The sequence below is a fragment of the Dama dama genome, chromosome 7 (assembly GCF_033118175.1).
Source record: "Dama dama isolate Ldn47 chromosome 7, ASM3311817v1, whole genome shotgun sequence".
In the NCBI taxonomy this organism is placed as follows: domain Eukaryota; kingdom Metazoa; phylum Chordata; class Mammalia; order Artiodactyla; family Cervidae; genus Dama; species Dama dama.
In genome coordinates, this window is record NC_083687.1 from 15,693,060 (window position 1) to 15,712,284 (window position 19,225).

The 19,225-nt window shown below is 46.9% G+C and overlaps 1 protein-coding gene across 1 annotated transcript in view; it reads right to left on the reverse strand.

The window, feature by feature from the left end:
* The window catches only part of KIF6 (kinesin family member 6), a 392,667-nt gene that overhangs the window by 68,836 nt on the left and 304,606 nt on the right, over nt 1–19,225 (reverse strand). The window contains exon 15 of the mRNA XM_061146073.1: nt 9,661–9,716. Coding sequence (XP_061002056.1) covers nt 9,661–9,716 — 56 coding nt within the window. The remainder of the gene's footprint in view (nt 1–9,660; nt 9,717–19,225) is intronic.

Genomic DNA, 19,225 nt, shown 5'->3' on the forward strand with positions numbered 1-19,225 from the left:
CTGCATATCTGAGGTTATTGATATTTCTCCTTGCAATCTTACTATTTTTTGACTTTGAATTGGTTTATGTATCTGAAAGAGAAGTTCACTGTCATGCAAAGAGTCGGTCAGTAGGTAAATCCAAGAGGAAGCCACTGCACTGAGCAGGTCTATGGCTGAGGGTGGGGAGCATGCACTGGGGTGTATTATAACGGGAGCTATCAGAGGGAGCAGATCATTGACAGGAGGCTTTGAAAGCACCTACTTAGACAATACCAGAGTGACAGTCTTCAAAGATGAACAATCCAAGTCATTTTTTTTAATCTGTGGCTATTTGCAGTATTTACATTTGAATACATAGGGGACTTCCTTTGTAGCTCAGCTGGTAAAGAATCTGCCTGCAATGCAGGAGACCTGGCTTCGATCCCTGGGTTGGGAAGATCCCCTGGAGGAGGGCACGGCACCCCACTCCAGTATTCTTGCCTGGAGAATCCCCATGGACAGAGGAGCCTGGTGGGCTTCAGTCCTTGGGGGTCACAAAGTGTTGGACAGCACAGCATGGATACACAGGATATTTTGAGAAAAGAAAATAATGTAGCTCGACTTTGAAATTATAACTTAAGAGTGCAGAGAAACTGTTGTTTTCTAATTCTTCTTTAAAAACCTTTTTATTTTGTACTGGCGTTTATCTTTCAAACTGTGGTGCTGGAGAAGACTCTTGAGAGTCTCTTGGACTGCAAGGAGATCAAAACAGTCAATCCTACAGGAAATCAAGCCTGAATGTTCATTGGAAGGACTGATGCTGAAGCTGAAATTCCAATACTCTGGCCACCTGATGCGAAGAACTGACTCATTGGGAAAGACTCTGATGCTGGAAAAGATTGAAGGCAGGAGAAGAAGGCGACAACAGAGAATGAGATGGTTGGATAGCATACCAACTCAATGGACATGAGTTTGAGCAAGCTCCAAGAGATGGTGAAGAACAGGGAAGCCTGGCATGCTGCAGTCTATGGGGTCTGTGCCATACAGTAGGTCCTTGTTGGTTATCCACTTTAAATATAGCAGTGTGTACACAACCACCCCAAACTTCCAGGGAGATTCTTGTCATTACCACACATGCATCCTAGGCCTGAGTTAGCTCACCTATTTCTGAAAACCAAGGGAGCCAAACTGAAACTGATTATTCCTATGATCTGAAACAAAGTGACTTGACCTTCATCTTTGAGAGGCAGGGGTGGTGGTGGGGGGTGGTGGTGGTGTATAATTATAGTTTAGTAAGTAGAAACCTAGCATAAGGTATTCTGTCTTTTCTGGAGAAGAGTGTATTGTGCCCAGAAGAGAGGTGGCCGGGTTGGAGGCTGCCTGGAATCTCTGTGGGTATATTCACTCCTGTGGGCACTGGACGCCTGGCAGGGCTTCACCGTGACTGTGAGAACCTTGCTCTCAAAGCACTTCTCTTTGCTTTGACTCCCTTTGTGCTTGGGGATGCTTATTTACTCACCTTCCAGTAATGAATCTATTTTGTTCCTGGGAGAAGAGGCCTTGGATAGAGGCAGTTTAAGAGTTCCTGTCTATAAAAGAACATCCCCCATGGTAAATTAATAGACTGCCTCTCTAGGTTATAGTGAATATGATTGACAGGGGACAGCCATCCTGAGTTCACCCTGCATGGGTCAGATCCTGGACCTTGTTTCATTCACTAAGGTAGGACCACTCTGTCAGGATTGTTGGAAGGCAGCCATCCATCTTTTTTTTTTTTTTTGGCTGACATTCCAACCTAATCACTGCTTTTTTTTTTTTTATATGTGACAATTATTAGTGTTACCTCTTGTCAGTTAATACACTCCACAGTCCTCCAGCTTGCTCAAATCATTTTGCTGTTGTTGTCTGATCTCCAAACTAAGACAGCAAACATTCAATCAAGTCTATGAAGATATCAGTCATACTGGTTATGAGCTGTCACTCTGGTAACTGCATGTCTTGGAATTTCAACATTCTAAACTGTTAAAGGAAGGACTTTAAGCAATCTTCCCTTTGCTCTTTTCATCTCTAGATACACCGAGTCATCTCAGAAGGTGCCAATCTATCCTGCTTTTAACGATTCCGAGAATCTATATTCTGTTAATCACCTTTTCTGACAAGATGTCTGTTTCACATGATCAGCTATAGGTTCAACACAACTGAAAATCATTAATTCCTTTTTGAGTCTCTTTAAAGATGAACTTCAGTTTACTGATCCCTCTGCACAACATCAAGTAATACACAGTGAGCCCTCACGCAATCGTGTTTAACGGGAACCACTCACATGGGATTGGTTAGATGGAGCTGGAGTCAGTGTCATACAACAGGTTCATTTGTTGACATAGGACTTTTTTTCTAGAAAGTTCAAGAAAAGGTTGTTAAATACAAAGGAAGCTAGCAGAGCTGAGCCCAGGGGGCAGCGGGGACAGTCAGGACCGAACCCAGCCCCTCTCCCCACATGCCTCCTCTGGGTCCAGTATGGCCAGTGCTCTTTCTTAGAAGGAAGTGCTTCTTTCTTGTTGTGGGGCCCTTCAGTCTTTGCATGTGTTGTTCACGTCTCCACAGCTCAGCCCTCAGCCCTTCCTATGCACTCTTCTATCATGATAGCCTAGTTTTGGGAGAAAAATGGATGTTTTGCATAGTGTTTCCTTATGCATTAGGAATTTAACGTGTCTTTTTATTTATATCATCATTTTTTATTAGGATTGTAATTGGTTGAATTAGAGTACTAGTTACAAAATCGTATGCGTCTTGAGAAGTCTTTCCAGTCTTAATCTTCCTACAATCCCTGCTATTTTTTAGTGTGTAGCTGCATTTATCCCATTACAGCAGAGGCACCGGTACTTAAAGCCAGTTTTTAAATTCCTCATTCCAGCTTCCTTCTTTTTTCCAGGAAAAATAACTCTAAGCGCTTTTGGTCCCTCCTAGGAACTACTATCCATTCCTTTACAGATGTATCCTGTTTCAAGCCGCAGATCAATATCTTAGAGGTTTGTAGTGAATATGATTGCTGTCGGCCCAGCATTTCTTCCTTTGGAGACAGACTTCTTCAGTTCCCTAAAAGCCATATTCAGCTTCTATGGCGCAGGTAGGCTGAGTCCTGAGGAGGGGACATAGGATGTAGTACCAGTGAATCAGAATGCTCCACTCCTGGGTGCAGGATCTCCTTCAGAAATGGACGCATGACCTAAGCCAGGCCGGTCATGCCCCCTTTAGGGGTTTTTGCCAACATTGTTGGAAAAGACCCTGTTTACTGGGATTAAGAATTCTATCAACCAGAGGTCCCTGGCCTTTTTGGCACCAGGGACTGGTCTTGTTGAAGAGAATTTTTCTACAGACAGCGTAGGGGTGGGGGCAGTTTCAGGATGATTCTTATAAGAAGCCCTCAACCTATATCCCTCTCGTGTGCAGTTCACAGAAGGTTTGTGCTCCTAGAGAATCTAATGCCACTGCTGATCTGACAGGAGGCAGGGCTCACGCAGTAATGTGAGGGATGGGGAGTGGCCATAAATATAGAAGGAACTTTGAATGCACGCCCACCATTCACCTCATGCTGTATTGTCTCAGGGATCATGTTGTATGACCCCTGCTGTAGTCCACGTCAGCTTAGACCTTTGAGAAGCACCTTCCCACTAAATTGGGAGACTCCCAGAGAACCCAGTCGAGTTGGGAGGAGGGGAGAGGAGAGGAGAGGGAGGGAGAGGGGGCAGAGGGAGAGGGAGGAGGGGGAGGAAGATGGGGAGGAGGGTGCACGTGAAGCCAAATGCATTCCTTGGATTTCCTGCTTTCACGAGACAATAAAATTCCTCTCATGCTTATAGCCAAACACCCTGGCCAATACAAATTGAACACAAATTAATTAAATTTGTTTGATAACAGTAATTTAAAAAATCAAGCTAATGTGCAGAGCTTATTATTTAAAATTCATGTGATGAATTACTTAATAAAGCAAAAAATCCCCCTTGTAACATTTTCATCATGACTTTACTGTTTTTCTCTGAACCATCTCTTTTCCCACAGAGAGGCAGAATTCCCAGGAAATGCAGCGTACACACATGGAAATTCTGGGCAGAGTGAAAGGGTGTCACCTTGACTTTTTGCATTTCTTAATTTTGAGAACATGCATTTTTTCACATTATGGTGACGTATTTTTATTTTGTGGTCCTTGATGATTTCTTTGCTGCCCTTAACCAGGCTTTCTCTGGTCCAGTTGATTGGTGCTTGTTTTGGTACTTAAGCATAAGTACTTCATTACACCCATTTCTACTAAACCTCATCTAAGTTTATGATTTGAAATCTCTCATGTTTTCTGAAGCATCAGTAAGTGCACTCAGTTGGAATGGTATAGAGCCTGAACATACGACCCCTCTATTTTATTTTGCAAACTGCTGGAAATGAGAGTTGAGACCCATGTGGGACACTGAACCTTCCAGGGCTGCTGCAGGTCTGCCGCACACCTTTCCGCAAACTAGAAAAAGGCACCCCTCTTTAAGTGTAAGTGCAACCATGGGCCAGTGAACATGGGGTGCAGAGTGAGGGCAGGCTGGGTGTCAAACCCACTCATCCTTGCAACTGAGCCCCACTGGGTGAAAGACCAATCATTAACCATGTTGCAGAGACCCTTTTCAACTTCTTGGGCTCCATATGCAGGAGCTAGGGTCTAGTATGAGATTTTTGTTGGGCTCATCAGATGAAGGGCAGAGATTCAGGAAAACTGAGTAACAGCTTAGTGAAATATTAAACTCAGAAAAAAAAATTTCAGAGGCAGGTAAATCTGAATTTATGGAGATAATACACTGTATTTAAAAGTCTTGGAGTTGGACAGAAATGGACTTTGATCCCAGGCTGGCCACTTAGCAGGCCATCTCCCTGAAATTCCATTTAAAAAAAAATCTGCAAAATAATGATCATAGGATATTTCAGAGAATCTAGGCTATATCAATTGTAAGATCTGGTCTCATTAAAGAGGTTTTTTAAAATGAAAAGACAGCCAATGGATTGTTAAACGTTTCTGATTTCAGAGGTGTTAAGACTGTAAAAATTGTGTATTTTAGAATCTATGACACATGTATAGACTGTGGTTCTTCTCTGTGGAGATTAAATGAGATAACGCACTTGCTGAGTTCTTGGCACGGCCCAGAGTCAGTGCTCAGTGAAGCTGTAGTGAGTGTGGCTGTTATTTGGAGCTGGTGACAGATAGTAACAAGAGAATAGATTTGACTGAGGTCTTCATAGCCTCCCAAGACAATCTGGATGTAGGGTGAGATACTAGAAGCCAACATGCAAGGGCAGGTCCAGAAGTAAACCTCAGAAGAAGATGAAAGTACAGAAGATGCACAATGGAAAAATGGTCCCACATGCTCTGCTGATGGAGACCCAGATCTGAGCAATGATCTTCCCAAGCCCCAGATGTGCAGGAGAAACACTTTTTTAAAGGGTGCAGTTCAAATGGTGGGCTAGCGGTCCCTGTTCGAAGGTGAAGCAGGAGAGGGAAAACTTCCAGAATGTTCTGTCAGCTTTTCTAGCATTTGGGTTTTCTTCTTCCCTGCTTACTGACATCTACTTCTGTTACATTTCCTGTGATTTCTGAAGTGATCACTGATTGGCTCCCTGGAGGAAACCCTTCTGTGCTACAGTCTCTGATGGGTGTTTTCAGTTAGGCCTGGAGGGGTCTGTGGAGGGTGAACAGGTGCCAAGATGCGTCAGTCAGGCTATTTCACCTGCCTCTGAAGCTGCTGGTTCCCAGACTGGGCGAGCGCGGGCCTCATGCCAAGGCATAGCCACTCATTGTTCTCTGATGCCAAAGACAATGCTGCCAGAGGTAGAGAAGCCCACGCCAGGATTCTAATAAGTGAAAAATGGCTTGGATTGTGCCTCTGCTTTGGAAGCCATCTCTTTCTTTTCCTGTGGTTTAATGGCATTTTTAGAGATATGATGAATGGAGGCAGTGTGTATATGAACGTGTGATGGAACCTATGATGGAAAGTGGCCTAAATGCTGTTGTGTATGGGGCAGGCAAATGCAATGAAAATAGCTCTTCTTTCGAAAACAAAGACTTCCTTATTTGGGGAGAAGATCCTGAAGAAATTAGTTATTTCTTCCATTTCTGACTTCAACTTGTTTCAACATCAGGACTGATGTAAATGGTGTACAGAGAAGGACAAAAAAGGAGTTTGCAGCAAGAGTTTAATCTACTCAGTTTGGGTTGGCTTGTTATAAGAAAAGAAAATAATATGGAAACTTTGGTTGAACGATTATGCCATGTAAAAATTACATATTATATGGTCACTCCTGAACTAATAACCTCTAGGGATTTTTAAGAATGAAATTCAGGGACTTTCCTGGTTGCCTAGTGGTTGAGAATCTGCCTGCCAATGCAGGGGCCACACATTCGATCCTTGGTCCAAGAACTAAGATCCCACATGCTGCAGAGCAACTAAACCTGGGAGCTGCAGCTACTGAAGCCCGGGCGCTCTAGAGCCCATGCTTTGCAACAGGAGAAGCCGCCGAAAGGAGAAGCCTGAGCACCATGACTAGAGAGTAGCCCCCACTTGCCACAACTCGAAATAGCCCATGCGTGGCAACGAAGACTCGGCGCAGCCAGAAATTTAAAAATAAATAATATATTTCTTTAAAAAAAAAACAATGAAATTCAAGTGGCAGCTCTAGATCACAACATCAGAGAAAAACCAAACTGCCCGAGAAGACAGTGGCAACCCGCAATCGAAGCGTGTGGCTAGCTGGTGTGTAGATCACAGACAGAGCTTCCCTTTCCCCTCGGCAGGCCAGTTGCACGTGCGACCCTAGCTTCTCACTCCAGCCCAAAGGTCTGGAGGGAGGATGTGGCTCAGCCTGGGAGCGGAGCTGAGTCATCACCCTACGCACGTCATGGCACATCCGTGCCACGCTCCCACCTCCGGGCTCTTAGATTCACTAAAGGACTTGTAGGAGGATGAAAATTCCACTTGATTTAATTTCTCCCTAGGAAAAATGCACTCAGTAATGCTGTAAATCTCTTGAAACCAGTTTCCTTCAAGGTTGCCTTGGAAATTTTAAATATGTGTACAAGTTCCACCTTGTACTTCTTTAGTCTTAACCCTGTGTCTGAGATGCAGTGGTGGTGGTGGGGGGGGGCTACTCGCTGTGGTCAAGCACTGTCAGGGGCTTGTTGTGTAAGGGGGCTGATTCTCAACGATCCACTCGCCTTGGCCCCTCCTTGGATCAAGAGCACATCTGAAAGATGGGTGGCCAGGAGGTGGGTTTTAAGGCTATTATTTGCATAAAATGACTTAAGAGTGACATTGGTTTTATTAGCACCACTGAATTACCAGCCATTTTCTCATTAGCAATAAATGTTTGAGTTTTAACATTGCTATGAACTCTGCTTATTATTATCCAGAAAGCACAAAGGTTTATTTGCCCAGGGCTTTCTCTAGTACATCTGGACCTTTTGTGTGTAAATTACAGACATATTCTCTGGAATACCAACTACAGCCTTCAGATCCCTGGCCTGGGCAGCTGTGGGGCAGCCTCTGATTTGCCTAATCTCAAGAAATATGGCAAATTGGACCCATCAGTGTGTGTTGTTGCATCAAAATTATGGCGAGTTTAGAATTACTTGTGACAACAACTCACTGTCCTCAGAGTGAAACACTAAGTAGATCAGAATGGGCCATTGGTGCCTTCCACCGTTTGTATACCTCATTAGTGTTGGAACAGCTTTAATTTGGTTTAGAGAGTTAGATGTTTTCCAAAGGCAAAACTTTATGTCACTTTTTGGGGAGAAACGATTCATACAGTGTCCTCCCCTCTTGTCTCTCCAGGAATGAAAACAGACCATCAGGTCCTTTGAGTCCGATGACTCTGACAAGCCGGCTCTGAATCCACTCAGGCCCGTTTCCCCTTCCCTCATCAATGGTTTGGGTCACCGATCTCTATGAGAGTCAGATAAACTATGAATGTTATCTCTAGAAAAGTGCTCCTGACCCTCAGTTTTTTTTTTTTTCCCATATGGTTTTAGGGGTTTTGAGAATTCAGGCCAAGAAAGGAGTTTTACATAGGATTTTAGGATAGACCAATTACATTGAAATAGTTACCAAGATTTTAAAAAGTTTTGTGGTATAGAAATAGCTATATGTGCTTTTATATAAGTGCATTAAATGACAAGGTCTACTGGTGAGTCTAATAACTACTGTAATTTTGAAGCACTGATGAGTATAAGAGATATTTTACAATGTCTGCCAACTGTGCTGTGAAATGAAAATGTCGGTAATTTCCACGGTGACAGGTGCTGCTACTTCTACTGTGGTCTGCTGCTGACATTCATCATTAGGCGGAGCGCTAAACTGCAGTTAGAGGTTAGTGAAAATAAAGGTGCATTTTCCCTCCATCCAAGTTGCTGGACCTTAAGTCAAGAACCTCTGAGACCCTAGAGATTCTGGTCCTGGTGCAGGGCATGGCTCGGGGCTTGTCGGCCTCAGTTCTTTGTTCAGGCCACAGTAGAGAATGCAGGTGGAGAAGGCAATGGCACCCCACTCCAGTCCTCTTGCCTGGAAAATCCCATGGACGGAGGAGCCTGGTAGGCTACAGCCCATGGAGTCGCACAGAGTCGGACACGACTGAAGCGACTTCACTCTCCCTTTTCACTTTCATGCTTTGGAGAAGGAAATGGCAACCCACTCCAGTACTCTTGCCTGGAGAATCCCAGGGACAGAGGAGTCTGGTGGGCTGCCGTCTATGGGGGCGCACAGAGTTGGACACGACTGAAGCGACTTAGCAGCAGCAGCAGCAGAGAATGCAGGGCTACCCGGTTCCCTAACTGAAATGACCCCAGGCTATTGTGAGTTGCCATATTTTGTAGGAAAAGCCAAAAGCGATGTTCATAGTGGCCTTCGGCCCTGTCCTCACGTATGAGAGAAGAGAGGCTGGGACGAGGGGGACACGGGAGTCAGCTGTAAAAGGTAACTCCTGTCTTAGCTAGCACAGAGACGAAGCCACAAGGGACCCCCTTGGTGACGCTGTCCAGACTGGGAGATGGGTCTCGGTGTGTCTTCTAGCTTCAGGTGAAAGAAGCGTCTTCCTCTCACTTTGACAAAGATCTGAGGCACAGTATTACTGAATTTGCCTCTTGCCTTAACCTCACTTTTCCAGGGATGCTCACCTAAGTTGGGGGGCCCTGTTGGGCAGCCCAGGTCCTGGGAGGGCAGAGTGACTCATTTTTGCCTCTCATTCTCCTAGTTACGGAAGGAGATGAAATGGTGCTGAAAAATGCACACCTGGGCCGAAAACGATAAGTATAAGCTCTGGGAGCTGTGAAAGTGTTCCACAGGCCTTAAAAATGTGAAATGTCACTGCTAGTACAGTTATGACCAGTTGAGCTATTGCTGGAAAACACCAGGGACAAACAAAACTTGCTCATTGGGATGCTCAAACTCAGGCCTGTATGAGGATGAACAATTCAAGTTCTGGACAAAAGAAAGTGATTTCCCTGATGGATGGTGCGAGAGATGACAAACTCCCAAGGAGAGGTGCTCTCAAAGCAGCCTCCTTGGCAGGGACCTCCTGAAACTGGTCCTCATGGCTGTTTGGAAGCACATCATGACCTGATTTTCACCAGGAAAATGGCCTGTGAAAGAGGCTCACAGAGTGTCATCTGCTTACCAATTTTACTTCTTGCTTCATTTATGCTTTCTCCCAGGGCCTTCGCTTCAGAAAATCTGGAGGGGGGGAAAAAAAAGAAGAAATGAGAGTTGAACCTTTTCTGTTCATCCTAAATTATGTTTTAAAAATAAGAGATTTCCGAGAGGTCTCTGTTATAAAACTTAATGGAAAGGGACATAAAAAGACAATTTAAATGAATGAAATATATTTGGCTTAAGAGCAGAGATAAAATTTGTATTAATTACTGGTGTCATGAATTTTTACTCCTCTCTTCAGTGTAGAACTTCCTTCTCATAATCTCTAATTTACGGCTTTTGATTTCTAATGTTTTATGATACAAGGAAACCAGAGTAAGGCAGGGCTGTATGCCTTACGTATGGTGTTCTATTAATTATAGTACCAAGATCTTAGAGTCAAAGCATACTTAAAGAACTTTTTTTTTCCTGATAATTTTTTTTTTCTGACTGGTAAAACATGGCTGGTCATGAGGCAGATTCATGCCATCATCAGTTTCTATAAATCAAGTTGTATGGGACGCAGCCACATGGATTCCTGGGTTTACTGTCTAAGGCTGTTCTCATACTGCAAAGGCAGTCGAGCGGCTGTGACGGAGACTATGGTGCCTGAAGAGCTGAAAATATTTACTATCTGGCTTTTTCCAGAAAAAAGTTTGTTTACTTTTGTTATAGGTGATGTTAAACCACATTTTGGAACTATCAAAGCAAGAAAAAAAAAAAAAAAAACCCTCAATATTCCCTACCCAGAAGTAGACCTATTCTGAGATCTAGTCTTCTTTCTAGACAGTTGTTACAAAGTTAAGATCATATATATATATATATATATTTTGTGCTTTGATTTTTTTTTTTTCATTTAGCATTGTAAGTCCTTCCCTATGTTCTTAGAAACTTTTCCACTATCTTTAGATGGCTGCCTACTAGTCCCCCAGATGCTGTGTTGACATTTACTTAATGACTCCTCTCTATTTTCCAACAGGTATTCTTGAGAAGCCCCCTGAGAGCCCAGTCTTATGCTGGAGAAGTGTAGAAATGACCTCTACGAAAACCATACTGTCTAGGCCTACACACAGTGAGCCCTTAGGAAATGTTATTGCTCCACCCACAAATCTTTTGGATCCCAGTAAATCCTAGATGTGCTATTGCTTCATCCATAAGCACTTCAGTCCTGCGGGATTTTGTTAGAGGATGTGGGGAGAAGAGGGCTCCCAGGTATGGGAAGACCAGAAGTGAAGTCCAGAGGGCCCAGGATGCCCTGGGCTGGCTGGGAAAGAGGCGTGAATTACGTCACTGCTATTTTCCGACTGTGTCTGTTTGGCCGGAGACTGTGGACAGAAGTTTCCAGGGAGGGGACTAAATTTTCTCCCAGCGTTAGGTTTCTCGGGACTCCCCAGCCTGGCTCCTTATTAACAGTGTTCAGGCTCATCCCAGACAACACATGTCCCTTCTGCAGCTCAGGCTCGTCAGCTTCTGGAGATGAGTACAGCCCACTGGACGCCATGCAGACTGAACTCAGCTCAGCAGACATTTGTAACGTGGGCGGGTCACTGTGCTGGGCTCTGGGGGCTCACTCTGGCCTCTGCCCCTGGGCAGGTAGACTGAGGCCTTGTCTGGGCCACTCAAATGCGGACTATCTTCATCCCTTAAGCTCTGCCATGTGGAGGGGGCGGGGGGCTCTGACTGTTGGTGGGTGCCATGTCCATCCTCAACACCTGCGGTTTCATGGCATTTGATAGTCCTCCACAGCCCAGTGAATGACGCCTCTGACGGCCTGTTCCACAGAGTTCTGGAAGCTTGAGATTCTTGGGAATGAGGAAACGACAAGAGGCTTTTTTTGCAGCAAGGCTGCAAAGCTGCTGAGATTTATATCAGGGCTGGAGGAAACCAGGGCAGAGCTGGAGAAGGGAAGATCCTGAGGGCAGAGAGGGCCATCTCCACAGAGGAGCCCTCACAGGCATGGAAGGGAGCCCCCCCCCTTCCCTGGCGGTCACCCACACGTGTCGGGGTGTGGGGCCCGTGGCGAGGAGCTGCTGAGTGCTGTGGTCAACCGTCTTCAAAGAGCCGCCCCACGCCGGGCTGGCAGACATGGCCGGGAAGTCGTGGGCTGTAGTTCCAGGCTCTCTGCAGCCCAGCGCCAAGCTAAAAAGGGCTTTCCCACTGGAGAGGTGTGGGCTGAGGGCTGAACCGTCTCCGAGAGACTGTTTTCCCTTCGCTTGGCAGCTGTCGCCACCCCAGGCCACCCCACCCACATGCTTTCCTGCTCCTGGGCTGTCAGGACAGACTCTTGCCTGAGGAAGCCCAGCCCTGAAGGAGAAGGAGGGGAGTCAACAGCGATGAGAGGATGAGACGTGAGACGTGGCTCTACATTCCTGCTCTGTTCCTCCTGCATCTCCACACCCCGCAGCCCGGCTCCCTCGGAGCCACCCCCTTGCCTTCTTCCTGCCCCAGCCTGAGTTCTAGACGAGAGAATTCATCTACCTTGAGAGAACCGCAGAGTGAAAACAATTCTCTTCCATTGGCTTCCATGTTACATCATGTATCTCCCTGTTTTTTTTCCCCTTCTCTCCCTGACTTTTGCTTCTCAGACTCTTTTTCAGACTTTTCTTCTGCAATCTGTTCCTTAGATGCTGGTAATGGTCAGGATTTGGGCTTCCCTGGCGGCTCAGATGGTAAAGAATCTGCCAGCAATGAAGGAGACCTGGGTTCAAGCCTTGGGTTGGGAAGATCCCCTGGAGAAGAGAATGGCTACCCACTCCAGTATGCTTGCTTAGAGAATTCCACGGACAGAGGAGTCTGGTGGGCCACAGTCCATGGGGTCTCAGAGTTGGACACGACTGAGTGACCAACACTTTCATTTTCTTCAGTGGTCAGGGTTTAGTCCTAGACCCTCTCCTCACAACACCCGCTCTCTAGGCACTCCACTCAGGCCAGTGCCTTCATTGGCCACCTCTTCAGTCACCTCCCAGATCTCAGTCCTGCTTTATTTTCTGTCTATTTGATGCCCTGCAGATAACTAAAACCCATGGGATCCAGAGCAGGGCTGAGGACCTTCCTGAAGACCTCCTTGCTTTTCTCCCAGGGGCTCATGCCACTAACCTGCACACCACACCAGCCTTTGCCCTTCTCTCCACCAGCCCCTTCACTCAGCCCTGGAGCCTTGCCCCCTCTCTGTCCTCAGTACCTACCCTGACATCCCACTGAGCTTCACCCTGCGCCACCCGCCCTGAGAGGCCGCTGTCATCTCTCCCCCATACCACTTCACCGCAGCTTGCTCGGCTCCCTGCGTTCATGCTGCCTGCCTTTGGGCCATTTCCCACATTTCAGCCTTTCTTTGTCTTCTCGGCTAGGGTGATTAACATCATGTGTTGATTATTCATGGAGTGAACGTCCGATGCGCTTCCCCATCAGAAAGACTGGGTCTGTGTCTATGCCCTTCCTTTCCCTGTTGACTCATTCCTGATATGATACCTTGGCTGCGTCTGTTATATTGTGATGAAGATCCAACTTTCATTTCTATTACACTTCTTAAAATACTAAAATTCCTTTCTATCAAGTCCCCTTTACCCATCAAGATGACTGCCCTCTTGTCATCCGCCAAGGGGTTCCTCCGCGACTCAGGAAGCTGCTGCTACATTCACTACTTCTAGGAAGCAGTTCTCAGGTGGCTTTCTGGGCTGCTAAGGTTTCTCAAAGTCAATGTCAAATTGTCATTCTCAAGCCAAAAAAAAAAAAGTCTTTTTGAGTACCATTTTTATGGCTAGCGTGTTTTAAAAAAACTGTGGGGAGGCTGAGAAGATTCTCATCTAACCTTTGCTCTCAGAGTTCATAATTCTAGTTCAGGAGACAACTTGTAAACACAAAAAGCAAACGGAAAAATAATAAAGGTTAAAACTTTATTAGTTTTAATAGTCTAAGGGAAGTCTAATAGGAAGTCTAATAGGAAACCAGGGAACTCCTGTTTGGGATGGACTTTATTTCCAGATGATGGTGTTAGAGTTGTCGATGCTCTTGGTCCAGTTTTCCTGTTGGTGTGATATTGTTGTTCTAGTCTCTATCTAAAGGAGTCAACTGAGTCAGGGGCGGGGTGCTTTTCTTGGTTTCGTTCACATTATCAACGCCTTCATTTCCAGTTGTGGCTGGCCTCCCCATTGATTTACTCTTTTGTTACTGAATGGGACCCTGTGACAGGGGATTCAGTTTGTATGAGGGACCTGTCACAAAACAAAGTCAGCCCTGTGGTGCCTGGGCACTGCAGTTAGCCAAGCGTGGGTCTTCCAGCCTCCCTTCATGCTATTATATACTGTGAGGATGAGTCATGCCTGGAAAATGTAGTGATTTTCAACTGCACTTCTATCTGAATTGTCTCCTATTGAAAAATCCAGCTTAAGAATTGGCTCACGTGCTCCAGCTTACTGGAGGGCAGATATCCTATTAATGTGGCAACATCTTGTTTCTGTTGTCACAGGCAGGCAGCACAACTTTCCCCGGGCTGGGGGCAGAGCTGAGACGTGCTGGCAAGAAGGGGTAGAGATCCCTCCTACTAAGCGACGCTGATGTCTGAGCCACTCCTGCAGCTCCGAATCAACTCCCGCACTCTGGGGGAGCTGAGGGAATTCGAGTCATCAAGAGTCCCTGTATTTGGGCTTAGAAGCTACTTGCCATTGGCTAACGAGGCTGAGCTGGACCAAGGCTTGTGTGGTTGGGGGGTGGTGGTGGTCCTAAGCCCTTCTTTTCTGAACTTTTCCAGCACCATGGTGCAGCACTAGAGCCATGGGCTGGCAGAGTTACTTGATAAGAGAAGTAGTGGACAAAATGGGAGAGCCCAGGCCCGTGGGTTCTGCTGGCTGAGGATAATCAGAAAGGTAAGGCTTTCTAAGAGGAAGTCTATTAGAAGTAGAGTTAGGGAACAGCAATTAAAAAATTTTTTTTTGTTTTTTAAATTTTTTGGCTGGGCGGGGCAGCATGTGGGATCTTACTTCCCTGACCATGGATTGAACCCTCGGCCCTTGCGTTGGAAGCGCAAAGTCTTAACCACTGGATGGCCAGGGAAGTCCCAGGGAATAGCAATTTAACCACCCTGGGGAACACCCTTCTGGCGCATGTCTGTATTCCTAGGACCCGTCATTCCTCCAACAGATGGTCCATGTGATGCTCTTGGTCACTAGAGGGACTGAGAGCAGATGGATGGATGGGATCAGGGTCATGGCAGACCGTTTCCTAAAGAGATGGAGGCCTGGAAGTTTTTCACACTTGATTTCAATGTCTGCTATGGGAGCACTAGTTGTAGTTACTTGTTTTCTATAAAAACTTCTCCCTTTGTCCTCTGCCATAAGAGTCATGAGCGTGTAATATCTGCTAATTGAATACTCTCTGTGACTGCAAAGATTCCCATCCTGAGAAAAGAGTAGGACCTGGCTTACACTCCCTGGTCCCAAATATTCCTTTAATAATTGGTAACGCTGAACAGATGTAGACATTTTAAAAATGTGGGCTGGTCCGCTGACTTTTCATTTGATTTTAAAAGACTGATTTACTGCTGGGAAAACCTCCTCTCAGAGGGGAGCTTTGTGTGAGTTGCATTAACTCCTTTGCTTTAGGGCCTTGAGGAAGATGGGACCACCATTCGAACCAGCCTGTCCTGTGCGATTACCATGTGTGTGAGCCCAAAAGCACATCTGTCATGTGGCTGTCAGAACTCCACTGTTCCAGAGTCAGTGAACTCTGTGCTGGAAATCCGTACATCCTCATCTTTGCCAACAGCCCCCAAACCCATCTCCCGCTGGAAAGAGACCTAAGCTCAAGAGTACAAGCCTGATCCAGGAACCACACCAATTCCAGAACAAGAGAGATGACATATTATGTTCTTTCTCAAGGTCTCTGGACAAGCTAAGCTCTCTGTCTGGCCAGTGGTTTTCAAACCTGGTGGCATGTTGGAGTCCTGAAACAAATGGATGCTCGGGCTCTACCTAATTCAGTGAGAATATCCGGGGAGTCAGGCCCAGGCTCTGGCGGCTTGTACAAGCTCCACGGGTCAGTTTACCATGAAGCCAGGGTTACGAGGTCACCGGTATGAGCCCTGAAGCCCCAGGTGCGGACATAGCTGAGAGCTCCAATGAAGTCACTGGACGAGGCAGCTGTCCTTCAGCCTGATGTGTGTGTCTCCAGACAAACAAGGTGTCCTGCTCCAACACGTCCAGCTGAAAATACACGGCCTGGACCCAGGGAGAGGTTCGGAAGGTGTGTGAAACCCCCTGGATTCACAGGCTCAAGTCTGTGTAGGTGGGCATATTCCATTTTTCTGGAAACAGAGTCCTCAATTTTCACTAGACTCACTCTGTTTTCTCCCTGTGTGAGTGCTAGTTGCTCAGTTGTGTCGGACTCTTTGTGACCCCCTGGACGGTAGCCCACCAGGCTCCTCTGTTCATGGGATTCTCCAGATAAGAATACTGGAGTGGGTAGCCATTCCCTTCTCCAGGGGATCTTTCTGACCCAGAGACGGAACCCAGGTCTCCCACATTGCAGGCAGATTCTTTACCATCTGAGCTGCCAGGAAAGCCCACCTTCTCCCTACTCCTTGTTTTATCCATCTGTCACTCACACGCAACGTCGGGCTCCTGTTCTGCTCTCTGCAGAGGGAGCCATCCTTACCGGTAAGATAGGCTGAAGTATACTCTTTTGTTTTGTTGTTTTTGTTTGTTTTGTGTGCAGAGAAATATCAATAACCTCAGACATGCAGATGACACCACCCTTATGGCAGAAGGTGAAGAGGAACTAAAGAGCCTCTTGATGAAAGTGAAAGAGGAGAGTGAAAAAGTTGGCTTAAAGCTCAACATTCAGAAAACTAAGATCATGGCATCTCGTCCCATCACTTCATGGCAAATAGATGGGGAAACAGTGGAAACAGTGTCAGACTTTATTTTTTTGGGCTCCAAAATCACTGCAGATGGTGATTGTCGCCATGAAATTAAAAGACGCTTATTCCTTGGAAGGAAAGTTATGACCAACCTAGATAGCATATTAAAAAGCAGAGACATTACTTTGCCAACAAAGGTCCGTCTAGTCAAGGCTATGGTTTTTCCAGCGGTCATGTATGGATGTGAGAGTTGGACTGTGAAGAAAGCTGAGCACAGAAGAATTGATGCTTTTGAACTGTGGTGTTGGAGAAGACTCTTGAGAGTCCCTTAGACTGCAGGGAGATCCAACCAGTCCATCCTAAAGGAGATCAGTCCTGGGTGTTCATTGGAAGACTGATGTTGAAGCTGAAACTCCAATACTTTGGCCACCTGATGTGAAGAGTTGACTCATTGGAAAAGATCCTGATGCTGGGAGGGATTGGGGGCAGGAGGAGAAAGGGACGACAGAGGATGAGATGGCTGGATGGCATCACCGGCTCTATGGACATGAGTTTGAGTGGACTCCGGGAGTTGGTGCTGGACAGGGAGGCCTGGCGTGCTGCGATTCATGGGGTTGCAAAGAGTCGGACATGACTGAGCGACTGGACTGAACTGATTTATAATTTACATAGACAGTGCTCTTACTTAGTGCTGTCCTGTTGGCATGTGCTCAGTAATCCACTGCTGCCTGCCGCACCCGACTCCCCAAGAGTGGCCTGCACGGAGCACCCCCAGCCTTCTACCTCTCCACTTCCCCAGTGATGGACGCCCCCGGGGTTTCCAGCCCTCCTCAGCCACAAGCAGAGCTGCTGTGAACATCCCCTCTATGGCCCCTTCTGAAGCTGGGAGAACTTCTTGGGAGCTACAGTCGGCCCTCTGGATCCATGGGTGGAACTTGTGGGTTTGGGGGCCAACTGCACTACTCATTTTACCTAAGGGACTTGAGCATGTGTGAATTTTGGTATCTGAGCATGCATGCTTAGTCGCTCAGTCATGTTTGACTCTTTGTGACCCCATAGACTGTAGCCCGCCAGGCTCCTCTGTCCATGGGATTCTCCAGGCAAGAATACTGAAGTGGTTTGCCATTCCCTTCCCTAGGAGATCTTCCCCACCCAGGGATCGAACCTGGGTCTCCTGCAAAGCAGGCAGATTCTTTACCATCTGAGCCACTGGGGAAGCCCTGGGTATCTGTGGGAGGTTCTGAAACTCATCCCTGCAGGTACTGAGACACGCTGGCTGTAAACCCAGAAGGGGAACTGCTGGGTCACAGCGGGTGGAGACCCTCCTTGGTTAGCAGGGCTGCTCCGGCCTTCACTGGACTCCTCCAGTGATCTGGGATGCACGCCCCCAAGTGTAAACACCGTCGGCTGACGGCAGGGCTGGGCCGTCAGTGCCGCGGGCCTTTTCTTTTCCTTTTCCCGGTTCTGCCTTCTTTCCTGTTGCCTGCGGCAGCTGTACCTACTGAACCTTCACCACCGTCCTCAATCTCTTGTCCTGCTTCAACTTCTTTTTCACAGACAAAACAGAGGCCATCTTTAAGGCGCCCCCTCTGCTTCTAAATGCATCAGCGCCAGTCCATCTTGCTGTGTTTCTCTATTCCGCCTTCCTTCCGGGCCCCCCTCCCTCTGAGGGTCCCCACTGCCCGGCTCCCCGGAGCCTTGCTGGGTCAGCCTTTCCCTTGTTCTGTTCCCCACTTTCCCGCCCTCTCTGTATGTCCCCCCTTGCTCCCCCCCATAGCTTGCCTCTGCCTGCGGCCTATAGGCTTCACCAGCCCTCCTGCCGGAAGCAAACCTCTGTCCTCCTCAGGTTACTTCCCGTTTCCCTTCCGCAGAAGTCTTGCTCCTTTCAGCTCTCTGAGCACGCTGTGGGCCCTCCCTCATTCGCTCAGGTCCTTCTCAGCTGCTCCTTCCCTCCTTGAACCCAGTTCCGGCCCTTTCAGCTGCCGACTCCCCCGGGGCACTTCTTTCTGCTGCCTCCAGCTTATTACTTTTTAAGTTTTTGAAAACAAGCTTTATTTATTTGACCTCTTTTTCGAATTTTTGGTACCAAAGAATTCATTTGCAGGGCAGCAGTGGAGAAACAGACATAGAGAACAGAAGAGGGGTAGAGAGGGTGGGATGTATGGAGATAGTCACGTGGATACTTCCATCACCATATGTAAAATAGATAGCCAAGGTGAATTTGCTGTGTGGCCCAGGAAACTCGAAGAGGGGCTTTGTATCAACCTAGAGGGGTGGGATGGGGAGGGAGATGGGAGGGGGCATATGTATACCTTCGGCTGATTCAGGTTGAGGTTTGGCAGAAAACAACAGAACTCTGTAAAGCAATTACTCTTCAATTAAAATATAATTATATTAAAAAGTGTTTTTGGCTGTAGCTTGTGGCTTCCCTGGTGGCTCAGATGGCAAAGAATCTGCCCGCAACGCAGGACACCTGGGTTCAATCCCTGGGTTGGGAAGATACCCTGGAGAAAGAAACAGCAACCCACTCCCAGTATTCTTGCTGGGAAATCCCATGGACAGCCTGGTGAGCTACAGTCCATGGAGTTGCAAAGAGTTGGATACGAACTGAGTGACTAACACTTGTGGCATATGGGATCTTAGCTACCTGACTAGGGATTGAACCTGCACCCCCTGCATTGGAAAGCAGAGTCTTAAC